Source organism: Taeniopygia guttata, chromosome 5, assembly GCF_048771995.1.
Source record: "Taeniopygia guttata chromosome 5, bTaeGut7.mat, whole genome shotgun sequence".
Taxonomy (NCBI): domain Eukaryota; kingdom Metazoa; phylum Chordata; class Aves; order Passeriformes; family Estrildidae; genus Taeniopygia; species Taeniopygia guttata.
In genome coordinates, this window is record NC_133030.1 from 58,207,359 (window position 1) to 58,225,416 (window position 18,058).

The window sequence follows — 18,058 nt, forward strand, 5'->3', positions numbered from 1 at the left end:
TTGTTAATTCAATTTAGTAATTCTCTGAAAGGATCATGCCCTCCTCACTCTCACAAATTCTTGGCTTTTTCTATTTGTTTAGCTCAGGTGTATGATTTATCCATTTTCAGGAAAAAGCTGCAGTAACTTGGTGCATCCTGGAACCTGGGAATAACCAGAAGCCACTAAAGGACAATACAGAGGACAGTTCTGTCATTGTCAGAATGATACTTAAATACCTTAAAGATTTTTAACTGTAAAGAACTGTTAAAAATAACAAAGTTACAGGAGAAAATGATCCTGAGGAAGAAAGAAAAGCAATAAGCAATTCACAGAACTAGGAGAACTAGGAGATGGGAGAAACTTGCCTGATAAATTGTGTATTGTGAGGCATTGAGTGGTTTTATAGTCTCATACACGTATATTTGACCATGATATTTTTGCCCCAATATCCTCATAGGTTAAAAGCTGCAAAGAAATTGTTCTGGTTAAGCTGAAAATGGAGAAATTGGTGGTATTTCTAGAGGAGAGGTATTCTTCACTTACTGGGAAGGTTTGAGACTTCTGCTTGCAACATGATTGGCCCTGGTTCATCTCTCTTGTTTATATTTTGAATTTTCAAGTCCCATACTGAATTATGCCAAGTGACAGAAGGGAAAATGTCTGTGTGGAGCAGTCATGCACCCACAAGGAATTGGCTTCCTTGGCACATCAGTGTTTTCAGGCACTGGTGACCCTCTGAGTGAGAGATGGAAAGAGGAATGATCAGCCAGACCTCCAGACAGGCACGCACAATTAAACACATTTGAATGTGCCTTATTTGTACTGGTAGGGAGTTATTTGTATTTCTCTCCTGAACAGCTTGAGCCTCCTGTTACCTTCTTTAATAGCCACACAGGGTCACTGCCCCCTTCAAGGGCCTGATGAGCTGCAGTTTGCTGTTCTCCTCTGCGGAGTGCTGGAGCATCTGCCTGGGTAGAAGAGATTTTGGGCACTGTAAGGTACCCACAGCAGTTACAGGGGGGATGTGGGATATTCACAGGTGTGGGATCTGTGTGTGGGTATGGAGCAGGAAGGGGAGAGGCTCAGTGTTCACCAGAAGCTTCTGGCTGAGTGTCTTTCAGGCTGTGACTCTGGTCAGGGTTTTCATAGGAAATTTCTCTCCCACTTAAAATTTGCAAGGCTGTGCACATGGCCCCTTGCTTCTGATTATAGCAAACATCGATAGAAATGGAATCAATAGAATGGTTTGGGTTAGAAAGGACCTGAAATCACCTCCTTCCAGCGCCCTGCCATGGGCAGGGACACCTTCCACCAGACCAGGTTGCTCCAAGCCCCATCCAACCTGGCCTTAAACATGTCCAGGGATGGGGCAGCCACAGCTGCTCTGGGAAACCTGTGCCAGGGCCTCACCACCCTCAAAGGGAAGATTTTTTTCTACTAATATCCAATCTAAATCTACCCTCTTTCATTTTGAAGCCACTCCCCCTTGTCCTGTCACTCCAGGCTTTTGCAAAAAGTCCCTCTCCATCTTTTATAGGCTCCCTTCAGGTACACACTTGATTCCAGCTCTCTTGTTGAGGAATAAGTGATTTTGATGCCTCATTTGACCACGGGTATTGTCATTCATGACAATTTTATTCAAGCCCACTTGCACCAGAAACATAAATTTTTGTAGAGATAGAGAAGTATTAAGAAAAAATTTCTTCACTGAAGGGGTTGACAGCCATTGGAACAGGCTGCCCAGGGAAGTGGTGGAGTCACCATCCCTGGAAGTGTTAAAAAAACATGTATGTGTGGCACTTGGGGACATGGTTTAGTGGTGGGCTTGGTGGTGCTGGATTAGTGGTTGGAATCAATGATCTTAGGGGGCTTTTCCAACCAAAATGACTCTATGACTTTGTCTCATTTTGCATTGTTTATACTGTTGTCCCTCTTCCCAGATGCAAAACCCCATGGCTCACTGCAGCAGGCAAAACAGCTCACAGATGCTTTTGCTGAGTGTGAAAAACTCAGTGGAAAAGCCCAAGAGGCACTGCTGTGGTGAAAAAGTTAAGAAAAAGGACTAGATGCAGCTTTGTGGTTCATACTTTATTTACAAACACCTTTGAGTGGGTCATTACAACCAGTTGTAAATCTTTCTTCTTGATTAAAGAACCAAAACAAGAGCAGAAATAATGCAATCTGAAAAATATAATAAATTACTGACAGAGTTCCATGGCTGCAGGTAATCCACCTGATTTCACTGTTCATCCTTCTGTGGCTGGGATACATAATAAAATAAAGCAAATGGAAACTCCTCTCTATGTAAAGTGAAATGTTGATAGGTTGTTTTTTTCTGTAATATTGATTTTTCTGAGCACAGCCTTTAGTAAAAAAAAAAAAAAAAAAAAAATCTCAAGAAAGTCTTTGGCTGCCTACCCCAGTCAATGACACATTAGTGGAGAAAAAAGCCATAACCAGCTAGGGAGTGTCTCCATGTACAGAAGCAGCTGTTGGAAGACAGGATCAACAATCTCACCTCTTACTCCAACTAGTCAGAGGTTTTGACCAACAGTGTGCCTTAACAACAGTTTGTTAAAAAAAAAATGAATTGTAAAGGAAAATTGGAAGTGTGAATAACTTTGATTTAGGAAATAATGAAGACTGTGGCTAGCCTACTGAATCCTTAATGGAAATATGCACTCCAGAGCCACTGGGAGCTTTCTACATTGGTGTGATGGAGGAAAATGTCCTGTGATATACATCAATTGTGAATTGGGTTTGCATGACCAGAGAGCTTCTCTATGATGAAGGATTGTTAATGCTAGCCTATCTTGCACACAGACATTTTTATAATCAGTACATTTGGAGGAGAAACATCAGAAATTTTGTAATTCTTTAGAATTACTTCCTGGATTTGATGATTTTGTAGGTATTTTCCAGCCCTGATGATTCTATGATTCCAAACAAATGCCATCATTTTTAGGGCCTCTGAATGCAACAGAACAGATGTGTAGCCCATTGAAGATCAACCATGCAAAGAAATCAGTGCACAAGTTGTAGAAGAATGCAGGTGTTCTTTGAAAAGCCTTCTTTGATGCTAAATACTCCAACATGAGAAGGAAAGTGGGCACAAATGGTTGAGACTGAGCCTGCTCAGTGGAGAAAAGTTTTAAGCAAGAAAAGATGAAGCCACTTCCCAAACTGCCCTTTCCTCAGGACACAATGTTCTCAACAGACCTAGCAGAGGCTATTTGACTGGACTTGCAGTCCAAATAACCCCTCTGTTGCCTCCTTCTTGGAGAAAAAATGAGTGGGAATGGGTCCCTGAGCACACCACACACATGCAGGGTGAAGTTTCAAGCTGAGAAAAGCTGCCCAGAGAAGTTGTGGATAGCCCATCCCTGGTCAGGGCCAGGTTTGATGATCCTTGGAGCAACATGAAAGGTGCCCCTGTCCACAGCAGGGGGAGAATGAGATGATTGAGGTCTCTTCCAGCCCAAACCATTCCATGATGCTGTGATTGCTGCTAATTCACCTGGATACTGATTCCAGAGCTGGGGTTAAGCACAGACATGTCAGGGCACTGCTGCTGCAGGGAACCAGGGTAAGGACATTTGTCTGTGTCCCCTGAGTGTTACCTGAGGTAGAGAAAATACACACCACCTCCTGCAGATCCTGCCAGCATCCTGAGCAGGAACTGGCTCTGAGCATCAAGGAAACCCAGTCATTCCAAAAAAGCACCATTTATCTCCACAAGATACTTAATCACAGAGAGAAAAAATAAACATACACAGATTCTAACAAATGCACAAAGGACTTTCAGGCTTGGTGTTTAAAGATTTGCACGTGGAAGCTGTTACCAGTCCATCTGCAACTTTGGCTGGCTCAGCCTGCTGTACATCATCCCAAACAGCAAGAGGGGCTGAGCTATGGAGAATCACCATGCAGGACTGATTTGGGCTAAACTGCTTTGTGGCTGGATCCACGTTCCCACCTTCTGGAAGTTTACTGGGTTTGGATTCCAGAAATAAGTCTGCTGCATGGGAAATGTGATCCATCCTATTGCTCACAGTTTGCCAAAGCAGCAGCCATCTGCTGGGGTTTAGAGAAGGCTGAGGAACACAGGATGTTTGCTTTCATTCAGATGTGCTGTGGATGTGCCTCGTGTGAGCAGACTTGTCACAATCCTAATAAAACAACTGGGACATCACACTCCAGAGGAAAGCTTGCCTTATGGGGTAAAATTAAACTTGAGCAAGACAGAAAGCATTACAAATACACATGCACACATGCATATACATAATTACTTAAGTAAAGGTCAGCAGAAAACAGGCCAGACAGAAATTCCAAGCAAATGCAGCACTAACTCTGAGACTGAATTAAATGCTTTCTGAGGTGTTTTATGGAAACCACTCCCACGAGGAAAAATAATCTACAAAAGGTAAGATAATGAATGGTCCAGTTACAAAATAAACCTACATGGCAAAATTACACGATGAGATTAATTCAGATAAACTCTCCCACAGGGGATTTGGGATTACTGACAGAACTGAAATGTGGGTGTGGATTCGCAGCACCAATCCAAGACTTCTGAAGAGGAGACAGAGGCATTCCCTTATCACTGGCAGTGATCACCAAGGCCACGTAGGAGGCTCAGAGGGAGCTGGGCTCAGGTGTCTGCAGCTGCAGGAAAATGTCATCCACAAGGAGAGTAACTCCACGCTGCTGTGAATGTTAGCCACAAAGGGGAAACATTCCCAGGGGAGCAGAGCATGCAAGCAGCATTCTGCAAATGCAGGAGAACCAACCCTAGGAGTAACCAAAGATGCAGATGGAGGTGCTGGCAAACAGCATGAGCAGCAGCTAAGGCTGTTCTTGCCAACAAGGGAAAAAGTTAAGTATAGTAAATCAAATAAAATTAAACATGCAGCAACAATGGATGCCCCACTTTTCTCTGCAGATGTCTTTTTCCCCAGGAGGTAATCAGGATTTTTGTAAATCTCTGTTGAAAGCAGACAACCTTGCTTATTCTTCTGTCTAATGGCTTGAATAAGAGAATATTACAGGTGGCAAATATTTTTGCAACAAAAATAAAATAAAACATTCTGCATACATGGCATTGAGGTTGAAATGTCCTGTAGATGATCACCAGCAGGACTGACACTACTGGTATTTTTTTGTGAAGAAACCATTTGAATGGCATGAAAGCACTGTATGAAAGCTTTGGTGAGTGTATTTGTCAGAATTCAGTCAATTTGTCAAAAGGAAAGCACTGAGGGAACAGGGGACAAGTTAAATTGCTTACACAGATGTATCAAACCAGTTTGCTGAGTTGCAGTGCTACCAGGAATTCTGAAAAAAGTCTCCTGAGTGTATTCACTGTTGTGTATCAGAATGGTAGTGTGCAACTTCTGTAACATCCCAAAGAAAAATTGTTGGATCACACTGGGAGAAGGCCTGAGGTGGATTTCAGTGGGGGTAGAATTACATTTGATGCTATCAGAACAGTTTGAATGTCATGGAATAAAATTCTGGATGAAAATGAGTGTACTTTGGAGGAAAGAAAGGATGCTTTATGAAGAAGATGAAAAAAAATCTATTTTCACATCTCCCAGGATGTGACTTACATAATACTTTAAGATCTTAAATGAAGATGCAGTGAGTTTTCAAGAAGGAACCCAAGATCATAATATGAATTTGACCTGGGTATAAATCAGAGAAAAGACAAAAAATTACATTTTAAAATTGTATTCAAGCAGGCATTGAACAGCATTTCCCTGGAGTATCTCACACTCGTGCATCAAGATGGTGATAAAATTTCAGGAACAAAAGACTTTACAAAGATTATGGAACTAAAAAACTGTCTCAACAGCCTATCATTAAAATTGCCAGTAATTGCAAGAAACTATAATTATTCTAAAACAAACTTGCTGAGAAGTGCTTGTCTGAAGGGCTGTCATTAGCCATTTCACTAAAAGCTTTCAATATCAGAATTTCAGTGCCTATTTTTGATGGACTTTAACACAGGACGTAGAGATTCACACCTACAGAATTGCAGTTAGAAATTAATCTGCTCCAAGGCAGGAGTTCACCTAGAAAGGCACATATTAGAACTAAATCTGACTCAGAAGCACACAGCTCTCTAAAATATTTCGTTATTTATTTGTATTTGAGCTGAAATGGCTCAAGTGGAAGCTACAATTTCTTTGGATGTACTAAATATAGCTTAAGACAAATTTTCCAGAGGTGTCCTCTGGTGCCACTTGGTGCCCTAGCAAATTGTGGTTTTAACTTCTTCTTGCTTAGTTGAGAAAGGGAAATCTCAGCTCCATTTTTGATCAGCTCTCACTCAATCTTGGCTATTGAGTCTTGCTATAAATTCTTCGAGGTCCCACCTGACATTGTTGAAAATTCCCCAAGTGTGGGGACTGTACAGCATGTCAAAGAAGCCACTCAATAATAACAGTATGCCAAATATTACCACATTACAGATTTTTTTATTGGTTCCAATTCTTCTGTATTTACTGAGCTATCTTACCCTAAGTCTGGTCTCTAGACTTCTCTACAGAGCAGACTTTTAAAGCTGATAGTGGTGCATTTTTATTTAGTACTTAGATAGGCTTCTCCACTCATTAATATGTTGCATGTGTCATGTATGTTGCAATTAAGGCAGCCCATTAAATATGAGGACAGTTTAATCTCCTCAGTGCCCTTGAGCGTCTGTTTTTAAAATTTTGCTTTATTGAACCTGTTCAAACCTTTTGCCTCCCTAACAGGATGTGGACGCTTGCAATATTCCACCTTGCCAGACAACACAGGAACAAAAAATAAAAAGCAGTTTTGATAAATAACTCACTCATTCACCTGTCTCCCTTCCACTGAAGACCCTGAGAAACCTCCCTCAAATTTGGAATGCAGCTTTTTTAATTCTGAGATCAAGATCACCAGTGTGTGAATCCTCCCCTTCTGTGGGAATTGTCCCAAGCCATTTTATTTCTTGGCTTTCTCTACATTACACAGAGTTGGAGATAAGGAAGGATGCACAATGGATTTGTACAGTGGTATGTTTTCTGTTTATTTGCTGTTGTTTTCCTAACTTTGGCATCCTCAACTCTTTAGCCCATTGAGTATGGGGGAGGCTTTAATGTCATTTCTTCTCAGTGTTTCCTAAAAATCAGTCCTATCAGAGTGCTCCTTTAAAGTGAGGTGTCCTCATCTCTTCGAGTTTTTAAACTTCCAGTGCTTGCACAGAAGCACACCAGTTTTGTTCTTGTTCCAGTTATCTATTTTTGTGTGGTCTGCTTAGTCATGAGATTATTTAGGCATTTCTTCGCTATTTTCCATCTCAATCTAATGCATTTCTGCCTTTTTCTAAGATTTATAGCTTTTGGATCCCAACTCCAGTTCCTGTCTCACACAAAGTCCTTTCTTACTGGTCATTTATAGGGTATCTGAAATTCCTGTACAGGGTCATGACAGAACTACAACCTCCTAATTAATATAATTTTCTCAGTGGCAAAATTATTTTATTTGTTTACCTGACAGTAGTAGATCTAGAAAGACTCTAGAAAATGCTCCTATTTCTTTTTCTATCCTTCCCATTTTGGCAGTATTCTTAGATATCCATTCATCCCTACTGCAAAATTTGGAACCCATTAAACACTTGTAGTTTAAACTTAAGTGCTGCTAGACCCCCTCTGATGTTCAGCATTCTTTACAGTGCTGAGCTGAGCCATTGACTAGAGAACACTTCCATTTGCCATAATTTGAAAATTTAAAAAGTATCCAATAGGTTAAAGCTGTAACACAATATAAAGCAGGTTGAAAAAATACAACATGAATACTTGCCTGTTCTCTTTTACAACTAAAGAACAGGATACCTCTGTCTCAGCCTACTCCATCCTCAGGGTCTCTGCATTTGTGGAAAAATCCAAGAGTTTTATCAACTGCTGCTATGATCACGAGAGATGCACTGAGCTTGGGAGGGAGCTGGTGATGCTTCAGTGGAGATTGGGAAGTGCTACAGTTCACACACTTTCTGGGCACCTGCACCACACACACAGAGGTATTTTACTCATTTGTTCTTTCCAGAGTGATGCTGTAAGTAGGAAGCTGGGCCACAATAGAAGGTGCTCACCTGAAGAGGATGGTTTTGCGGCAGTGTCTATACTGGTTTGTAACACATTAAGTGCAGGAGACAGAATCAAGGAATGGTTTGGTGTAAGAGAGACCTGAAAGACCATCTCATTCCAACCCAATGCCACGGGCAGAGACAATTTCCACCACACCAGGTTGCTCCAAGCCCCATCCAACCTGGCCTTGAGCACTGCCAGGGATGGGGCAGCCAAGCTGCTCTAGGCAACCTGTGCCAACATCCTCATAGTAAAGAATTTTTTTTGCAATACGTAATCTAAACTATTCTCTTTCAGTTTGAAGCCATTCTCCCTTGTCCTGTCAGTATATGCTCTTCAAAAAGTCTCTCTCCATCATTCTTGGAGGCTCCCTTCGGATACTTGAAGGACACTTGATCACACAGCAAAGAGCACAAGCCAAGCTGGTTTCACCTGAGACTCCAACATCCCCCATGTACAGGGGACCATGTAACACACGTGGCTCTTTCCAGGCAGTTTCAGGTGCCAGTGGGTACTGCCCTGGGAGAGGGGGCAGCACCAGAACCTTCTGGGGCAGTTGTAGGTGACAGTTGGGGTTTGCAGGGACAGTTGGGGAGGGGAGTTGGCCCAGCAGTGGAGTGCAAAGTCTGAGGAAGGTAAGAGGTAAACAGGCAGTGAAGGAAAGTGAACAAAAAAATTCAGAAAACTTGGCTTCAAGGAGTGCCCAGGGCCTGGAGGCAAGTTAAGATACTGGGGGAGGGGAACAAAGCAGGAACAAACCCATGAATTGGGGAATAAGTGAGAGCAGAGTTGTGCTGGAGGAGGCAGCTAGCCAGCTGCCAAGGCGAGCAAGCTCCTACTTATCTTGCCATGTTGACTACAGAAACAGACCTCAAATGACGCAGTGTCTATAAACAGAGAGGAAGAATTAGTTCTCACTCTGGTAGTTGTGTCTATGACCCTAAAATGCTTACCCCACACGCACCAGGAATTCAGTTCCTGAGGGCGCTGACAGTGCCATGGCACAGCAGATAGGAGGAGGAGCAGGAGGAAACTGTAACAAGCACTTGCTTATTATTAGAGAAACTTGGTATGGCAATTGCAAACACTGCCTAAAAGCCCCACCACTCCTCCTCAGAACCAAAAACATGAATCAGGAGTTAACAGCAGGGTGAGCAGACTTAAGCAGAATGCCTTCTTGTTACACGTGAATTGGATTAAAAAATAAACAAAAAAGTCTCAGATTGTGCCCTTTCAATCCCAGTGATGGAGCAGGACAGTTACTTTGATGCTGTGTTCCACAGTGTTCATTTTTGTTAAAAGATGTATCAGAAAAGCCTTGTTCAGATGCTGATTTGCCTTTTCAAACAGCTCTGCTGCTTCCTCCATAGCACTTTCTCTGGCTGGTCTTTTTCCTGATGGTCTGAATAATTAGTTCTCTGGGGAGATCAAATCTTTCCTGGCTTCCTAGTATTGGAACAGGGAATATCTAGACTAATCCCATGGTACCCTGATAATGCTCCTTTTGACATATAGGAGATTCTTTATGGAGCATTATGTGACCCTTCCTGTAGACAAATACATGTCACATGTGCCTGGTGAAACAAGCTCCAGCTAGATCCATTTATGTTTATCACTCAATACAGCAGGACTTCCACAGTGGGATCTCTGCAGCAATCCTCTTTGATAAGCTGCTCTGCAAAGAGCAGAATGCCAATGTGGATGAGAGCTCCTGTATTCCTGCCTTGGTGGCCATAACAGATGGTCCATAGTGGAACTCCAGAAACACAAAAAAAACGTGAAGTGGCACAAATCTGAGTCACTGGTACAAAAATCTCTGTTCTGGAGGGCTCTTGTCTGATGTTCCAACTGTCTGAGCGCTAAAAAGCAGAGCTGAACTGGTGAGGAGCTGGCCCTGAAAATTCCTTTCCAGGTATTTTTAAAAAAACCCTTTTGTAGGAGAGTGAGGCAGTGTAAGTTTTAAAAAGAATAGGTTTGTCTTGTACCTTTGATAGCAGTGGAAAAACACGGATCAAAAGGATTTATTATTGCTCCAGGAAGGGCTGCAGGTACTGAATGTGCACATATTTTCATATATATGCCCACACACTTGTATGGGAGATGTTGGTCATGTGAACTTTTATCTGAGGAAAGTTAATTTTTATTCTTGCAAATCGGTATTACATGTATTTATACAAACATATACATAAACATATACAGATACACATCTATGTAAAACACCTGCACTACTCAGTTCTTCTCCATCTCTGCTTGGGAGTCACAAAACCATTTTCAAAGCAGCAATTTTTTTTTTAAATATAGGCTAAACAGAGAATAGGAGAAGGCCAAGTAACAGCACCCCCTTTGAAACATCAGCATATCTTATGTTGTGCTCTGAAATCTCATCACAGATGAGGGCATCACAGATTAAAGTAGAAAAAAGAAAGCGGTCAGGAAATAAATGGGAAGCCCACAGCGTAAAATCTGATGGCCACGTGACAAAGAAAAGGTAAGATTTCTGTTTATTCTCTGATAAAGTCTGTATCTTTTTTTCTTGAATTGCTACTGTCCAAACATCACCTGATATAAAACAGATCATAAAAATGCTTTACACAGCCAAAATGGACCAACCAGACTACAGGATGACCATCTAAGAAATTAATTAGCTGAATGCATTATTTACCAGCTTCTTCAGCTGTACTGAAGAACTAATTCTGTAGTTATTATACAAAGTCAGAATGAAGAGTAAAACCATCTGTGTGCACTGGACAGTGGTCTTGGGCAGCACTGTTGATTTTTATCCCTTCTATGGCAGTTATTTTAATAGATACCCACATGACAGGCTTCAGTTTTAGATATTTGATGTTTTACAAAGATGGATTAATCTCATACTAGGAAAACTGAAGTACAATCATGTAAAATGACTTGCTCAACTGCACCTCAAGTGCCAGTGTAGCCATCAGGCTGTGCTAGAACCTCCCTTCTGCAGGTCATGCTGCCAGTAGCTTTATGAGCTGCTCATTGCACTGCTCACATCGAAAGCAGCACACAGGACAGTGAGCAGAACTGAGGAATTCTGAGCTGTCAGAATTAAGCACATGGAACAGCAAAACACATACAAATACATGTTCTGTCCCTCACTAATGGGATAGAAAGAACAGTTGCACTGTTTTTGCCATGTTTTACCTTATATTGGTATAATTTCAACCCACATTCTTTGTAATCCACCGTTGTTTGCATTTAGGTTATTTTAGCTTGGTTTACTTGAAGAAAATTTGAAGTTTTAAATATCTACAAATACGTACAAATTGCTCTTCTAAATCTAGAGTTACACAACCCTTCTGTAATCGTGGCACAGTTCAATCTTTGTTTTGCTTTTTAAAATACAATCCTTCTGAGAAGTGCAATCAATTTACAGAGGATGACAAATTCTACAGTTCTCTGACTTAACATCACGTGGAATTTCATTTTAAAGATGTCCTGACTGCTTGATTATAAAATAAAAATGAAGGCACAGCATTAGGGCTGTTGCAGGAAATAATTTCTCAAGCAGCATTACTGTCTACTTGAGAGAGAAATACCTGGCTTGGGAGGTCAGCAGAAATGGAGGCGGGGGTAAAACGGGTCAGCAAGATTGTGAATAGATCAGGCTGACTCAAAAGCACTTGTATTGGCATATGTAAACAGGAATGGGGTCTGTGACAGGCAGGACAGCAGATGCTGGCATTGTTGAGGCCTTAATTTTAGTAATATCCAGTCTTGGGTGCTACAGTTAAGAAAAAAAAAAAGATGTGAATGATTTTGAGACAACACAAGGAGAAGACATAAGCATCTTAAGAGGTTTAAAACTGTGCCACACCAGGAAGGATTGAAAGGAAGCGGAATTGCTTTTTCTATAGGTAAAAAAAAATAGGGGAGACATATATCGTATGATATAAAGAGGCAAAACTTCTCACATCCATTACAGTTATACTTCAGTGGCCATGAGCTTTTAACTAGTGTTGCAGGTTCCTCAGCGGGAGCTGGACCAGGCAACTGGCTGAAAATTAGCAGTTTTGAAAGCAGTTTGACAACAGCTTAAACGACTTTAAATCAAGTCTGACACAGTCTCACTTACTCCGTTATGCCAAAAGCTGAGTCAGGAAGCTGAGTAGGACAACAACTAGATATCCTTTGCAGGGTTAGTAATGTTGAGAGGATTCAGTACCTGTAGAAACAGCAGGGATGTGACTGACCCACCAAAGAACCAGCTCTCAAACTGCCTTTGAGCCAATTTCCTAAAAAAAAGACTACATCAGAGGGATTTGGTCACATTAACATAGGAGGGCTGCTACTCATAGATGTCAACTTTTTTTCCCTGCCAGAAATACAGGTGAAATGGTGGAGCCTAGTTTAAAACATAACATTCATATTAACACCATTACAGAATCACATATTCACTGAGGTTGGAAGAGACCTCTGAGATCTGTGACTGAACACCACCTTGTCAACCAGACCATGGCACATCCAGTTTTTCCTTAAACACCTCCAGGGACAGTAACTCCACCAATCTCCCTAAGCAGCCCATTCCAATGTCTAATCACCCTTCCTGTACAGAAATTCTTTCTAATGCCCAACCTAAACCTCCCCTGACATCCCCTACTGTGTCCCTTCATTTCTGTCACTTGTCTGAGAGAGAAGAGACTGAACCCCTGGCTACACCCTCCTTTCAGTGACTTGCAGAGCACTAAAATCACCCCTGAGCCTCCTTTTCTCCAGACTAAACATCCCCAGCCCCCCCAGCTGCTCCTCACAGGACTTGTGTGCTGCAGACCCTTGCCCAGCTTCCTTACCCTGTAGCCATTAGACGTATTTTGGGAAAACCCCCAGCAAAAACAAACAAACCAAAACCATCAAACGCCAAGCCATCGGATAGATAAATTTAAACAAAATTTATGATGTTTAACCGTGGTTTCTACAAGCAGTCATTATGCTGGCCCCTGGTTCTAAATATATATAAATATACTTGGGGAAGAAAAAAAAAAAAAAGCGATGCAGACAGCGATCACACACTGGGCTAAGAAACCCAAGGGTGCAGAGCGGAGCAGGAAACAGTGAGGGGTGCAGCCGCTGCTTCCCAGAGCAGGGAACCGCCGGCTCGGTCCCTCCGGCTGCCCCCAGCCCGCCCCGGGAAGCGGCTCTGTGCCCGCCGAGAGGGTCCGACCGGGCTTTACCTCAGCCTGAGCGCGGTTTCCCCTCAGCAGCGCTGGGTTTTGCTGCTCGGCCGACGGGCCCTGCCGAGGGACGGGAGAGCGCCGAGGGCCGCGCGGGGCCGGGGAGGGGGCGGCCCTTTCCCGGCGGTCCCGGCGGCCAAGGCGGCTCCGGGCGCCACTGAGGCGGCGCGTCCCGGCGGCGGCTCCGGTGGGCGGTCGGGGGCGGTCCGCGGGCGGGGGGCGGTGGCAGCAGCGCGCTCGGTTGTGAGCGAGAAGCGAGTGCGTGCGAGCGAGTGCCATGGCCGGAGCCCGCTGAGAGCCACAATAGGAGCGAGACCCCCGACGCCCACCGGGACCCCCCGCTCGCTCTCCCCCGCGCCAGCCGCCGGCGGAACAGCAGCGCTCCCCGCCCTGCCCGGCACTGCCCCCCGCCCCGCGCCCGCCGCTCCCCCTCGGCTCGGCTCGGCTCGGCTCCCTCCCGCCTCGCAGGGCCCTTCTCCGGGAATGTGAAGAGGCAGCAGCACCGCAGGCAGCGGGGAGTGCACGGGACTGAGCGGAGCCGCCCGCGCCTGAACCCGCCGCCGACGCCGCCCTGCGCCGCGGAGGCCGCGCTGCCGCCGAGGCCGAGGCCTACAGGGCTCCTGCGCCGCCGCGGCAGCGACCGAGCCCGGCGAGATCCGCACTCGGGCCGCCGCCGCCGCCGCCGCCAGGCATCGGCCGCACTCCGCCAAGGCCGCCGCCGCCTCCCTCCGTCTCCGGCTTCTCTACCGGGAGCGCCAAGGTAACTCCATCGCCGGGCCGGCGGTGCGGGAGGCGGCGCGGGGGGCTGCGGGAGGACATGTTCCAGCTGCGGAGATCCCGTCTGGCAATGACAGCCCAGAGCCGAGCATTGCGCCTCTGCTCCCTTCCCCGCCGATAGCCGTCGGTATTTTCACTTCCCCCCCCACCCCCGGGACCGGCGGATCTGATGAGCGTGGCTTCGTATTTACCAAAATACTCGGGGAATGGAGCGGTGGCCGGGTTTGCAGCTTTCCACCCCTCGCACACAATAAATAATCTCGGGCTTTATTCCCCCCCTCCCCCCCCGCTGTTGGTGGAAACAGAGTATTTCCCTGTGATAGTGTATGCAGGGCAGCGAATGTTCATTTGGAGAGACGAAAATAAAGATCAGTGTTTACTGTAAGGTTGTTAGGCTGGATGTAGTCTTGTTGAATTAGAATTAGATTTTAATAATTTATAAAGCAGGTTAGGGAAACTGTTACTAAATTTACAGCAGAGAAGTGTCAGTAAAGCTCCTTGCTGACACAATGATCCTGCAGTTTAAGTGATCTACTTTAGTCGCTGTCCATTATTGTTATTTCTATTATTTTTTTGTAAATTTAATTTGGAGAGAGCGTGCAAACATTTCTGCAGGGATGGTTACACTTTAATGATGCACGTGATGAGGAGGAGAAGCTTTCTGATGAGATGAGATGGGGCCAAACCGATTGAGGTTTAGGGAATATATTTTTGCTGATATATTCAGAATTTGGTTTATGTAACAGGTAACTTTGTGTGTTTTTTGGCGGACTGTTGAAATCTTAGAAGTGGGTTACTAAAGTACAGGCCATTCTATTCCAGTTTATCTGACTTTTTTATTTATTAATCTTGGCTGGGGCCTGAATGCCCTGGTGATGGTGGCTTTTTTTTTTTTTTTTTTTTCCCTTGCCTGGGTGATAAACAAGACCAGTTTAAGGTACGGGTTCATGTTGCTGATAGTATATTATATTTAGAAAGCCTAAGCTGGTAGTGAAAGAATACCTCAGGAGAAATCAAAAAGATGGAATAAGGTTTTTTTCATTATTGCAATGCCAGCTGCACAGTTCAGCTTCTGGGTGCTGCACATTCCTCCTTGAAAAACCTAAGGAGTTTATACTTATACTCCATTTTTGATAGATTCAGTGTACCTATATGTAATTTTGCATTAAATAGTTCTTATCTTTTGGGGCTTGTTTACACTGTTGCAACAAATCATGCTTTCGAAAGCTTTTCTTACAAAAGACAAACCCAAATAATGCCCGTTTCAGCGGATTTAGTAATCTGCGAAGCAGACGAGTAACCACATATTTCAATAAAAATAATAAGTACTCGAAAGTGGTCTGTATGTTGTGGAATCAACTTCTTGTAGCACACGAGTCACTTTGGTAATTGAAGTCAAGAGACATTGAGGACGAGTAATGCTTTCCAAGGACATGCTCTAAGACCCTGATCCTGCAAGTGCTTACGCCGATGCTTAACTTTGCACGGGTGCCTGTCCTGGCCGAAATCGCCAGAGCTGCCCTCGTTAATGGTCTGTTAGTAATGCAGAGGAGGCTGCTGGAGTGAACTGTGCACCGAGCTGCTTGGAACTGTGTAGGCCTGAATTCCTCCTGTCTCCTCTCCCCTGAGTATTACTCATGTGTTTCATCAAGCTCTGATGGGCCTTTTTAACAGACAGGACCAGACTGGTAAATAAAACAGTTGGATGCGTTAATTTAGTGTTTGCTAGTGGTACAGAATCAGCTGCAGGACTACCACCGAGGCAGGTTTTGTAGGAAGAAGCAAATGCCTATTGCTTAGGCCAGCTGAAGTTGGGAAACAAACAAACTTTTGCTTGCAGAAGCCTTTTTTGGCTCTCTGCCTCTCCCTGCAAACGTTGTCTGTCTCGTGCCCTTAGAGCAGTTGCAGCTACCACACTGCCAGTCGTCCAGAAATGCCATGGAATAACTACATGTAAAGGCACTCAGATATAGTTATTATTACACCAGGAAAATAACTGGGTGTTTCTGAAGGGGAGAATAATGAAGTAATATGCATAGTTTGTCAGTGATAGTGAAATTGTGAGACATGGCAGTACTTTTTACTATACTTTCCTAAATTTCTATAAAATCTTGTATGTAGATGTGGCAAATAAATGGAGGTTTTGTTGTGTCCTGTGTTTTTTGTCCTGTGCATATGGGTGACCTTAATGCCAAAAAACTGTCTGTGCCTTTTTGTGTACCCATTCTTTAGCAGAGTAAGTTGAAATGACTTCATCCCAAGGAATGCATAATTTAAAGCTACAATCAGGTCTGCAGGTGTATGAAGTTCTGTTCTGATGAAATTCTCAATGCAGTGATGTCAGCATTAGGTCTGTAAATTTTATGGCAAATGGGAGACACAGATAAAAAAATAAGCAAGAGGAATTAGTACACTAATAATTAAGTTCCATCAAGTTTATTCCATCCATAAGATGGGCTAGATTTCTCACCAGTTTATCTGTGTGAGTTGTCAACAGGAGAGCAGTGCAGGAAGAAGATAATTGCAAAGTTTAGGTTAATCTTTACCTGTTTCACTCATTTAGAACACATTTTTAACATGTGCTTTCCTTCAGTAGGGATATGTCCTCAGCACCAACTACTCCTCCATCAGTGGATAAAGTAGACGGATTTTCTCGGAAGTCCGTCAGAAAAGCCAGACAGAAGAGGTCACAAAGCTCCTCCCAGTTCAGGTCTCAGGGCAAGCCTATCGAGTTAACTCCCCTGCCTCTGCTAAAAGGTAAGTTCAAACACAGTTTTTAATAAATAAACCAATTTTTGCTCTACAACCAACTTCTGAAATCGAAGTATTCTATTGTCAGGAATTGCAGGGAAATTTTGCAGGCATTGAGAAATGTGTCATGCCAGAGATATATGTATTTAAGCTCCACAAAATATTTTATCTGTGACTTGAGGGTGTGGTAATTGTTTGCAATACTTTTGAAAGTTTTAAATGCTGATGTTAACCCCTACCATGACTTGAATTTGCAAGGCTCTCAGGCTTGGTGCAAGCGTGTTCTGATTTGTGAATCCTCAGCGGCTGACATAAATCAGCAGTAATTTTGGTAAGGGTAAATGGGCTTGTGAGCTGAAGGAGATTGGTTTTTAGTATCTTTCCTTGGTGTGTGGGTCTGCATCCTGTGATAGAGGTGCCAGCTGCAGTCCCTACAGCAAGAGAGGAGGTGGGATCCTCTCTCATACCATTTATGCATGGATAACTCCCAGGTCCTGCCTTCTGCTGGATTTTGAAATGGAAAGGTCCCATGAGCTGCAGCCTCCCAAGGGGAAAGATGCTGCCAATCTGGTCTTAGGCAATGCCCTAGTGTTTTGAGTTCTTGCATATCCCAATGCTGGTTGAGTTTCTGCTGCCAGATTTAACCTCTAATTTGAGAAGGAAAAATACGATCCAGCATACTACACTTAAAATGATGCCAATATCTCTGTGGTACCTTGACAGCTTCTCCTGAATTTCAGTTGTCACTGAATTTCACTACACATCCAGGGGTCAGAAGCACCTCTATGAATGTCTGTCTGGTGAAGAAAAGGAAATCACCTTTCAGAAATTTTCAACACTGACTTCTCAAATGGTTTATTTACTTTTGTGTATTTTTTTTCAGTGCTGTTCTTCATTTCTGCTCTAAGTAGTGAAAAAAGGCATGGCTGGTGCTGATAATTCTGGAAAATAGGAAGTTTAATAGGTTTAGTTACTGTGTCTGCCACTTTTCTTTCTTTTTGGGAAAGTATATTCCCCACATTCTCTCATCTACCTTGTTTGACAAATGTATTAATCAGAGTATTGAAATATGTAACAAATGTGGAACTGCACTTTTGTTAGTTCTCAGCTCCACTTCATAAGGATACAGTAGCTGGAAAAAAACCCCAAAAAACCCCAAATCCCCCAAAAATCTGTCATTTTAATGTGTGTTTTTAAATGTAATTAAAGGTAGGATTCTAGGATTAGTTCCAGTGGACCTGT

General features: G+C 43.5%; 2 protein-coding genes across 3 annotated transcripts in view; one reads left to right on the forward strand and one right to left on the reverse strand.

The window, feature by feature from the left end:
- Window positions 1-779: 779 nt before the first annotated feature.
- LOC115495625 (uncharacterized) lies at window positions 780-15,014 on the reverse strand. The gene is made up of 3 exons (XM_072930657.1): window positions 14,976-15,014; window positions 13,289-14,031; window positions 780-12,352 (listed from the first exon to the last, which is right to left on the reverse strand). Exons 1-2 carry the CDS (start codon window positions 15,012-15,014, stop codon window positions 13,312-13,314), a joined length of 759 nt encoding a protein of 252 aa, XP_072786758.1. The 3' UTR covers window positions 780-12,352; window positions 13,289-13,311.
- PPP2R5E (protein phosphatase 2 regulatory subunit B'epsilon) overlaps window positions 13,508-18,058 on the forward strand; it is a 71,413-nt gene continuing 66,862 nt past the window's right edge. Inside the window, exons 1-2 of one of the 2 annotated variants that reach the window (XM_002200596.7) lie at window positions 13,508-14,048; window positions 16,659-16,822. In XM_002200596.7, coding sequence (XP_002200632.1) covers window positions 16,666-16,822 — 157 coding nt within the window. In that variant the 5' untranslated portion in view covers window positions 13,508-14,048; window positions 16,659-16,665. The remainder of the gene's footprint in view (window positions 14,049-16,658; window positions 16,823-18,058) is intronic. The other variant, XM_012574218.5, reaches the window with a different exon arrangement.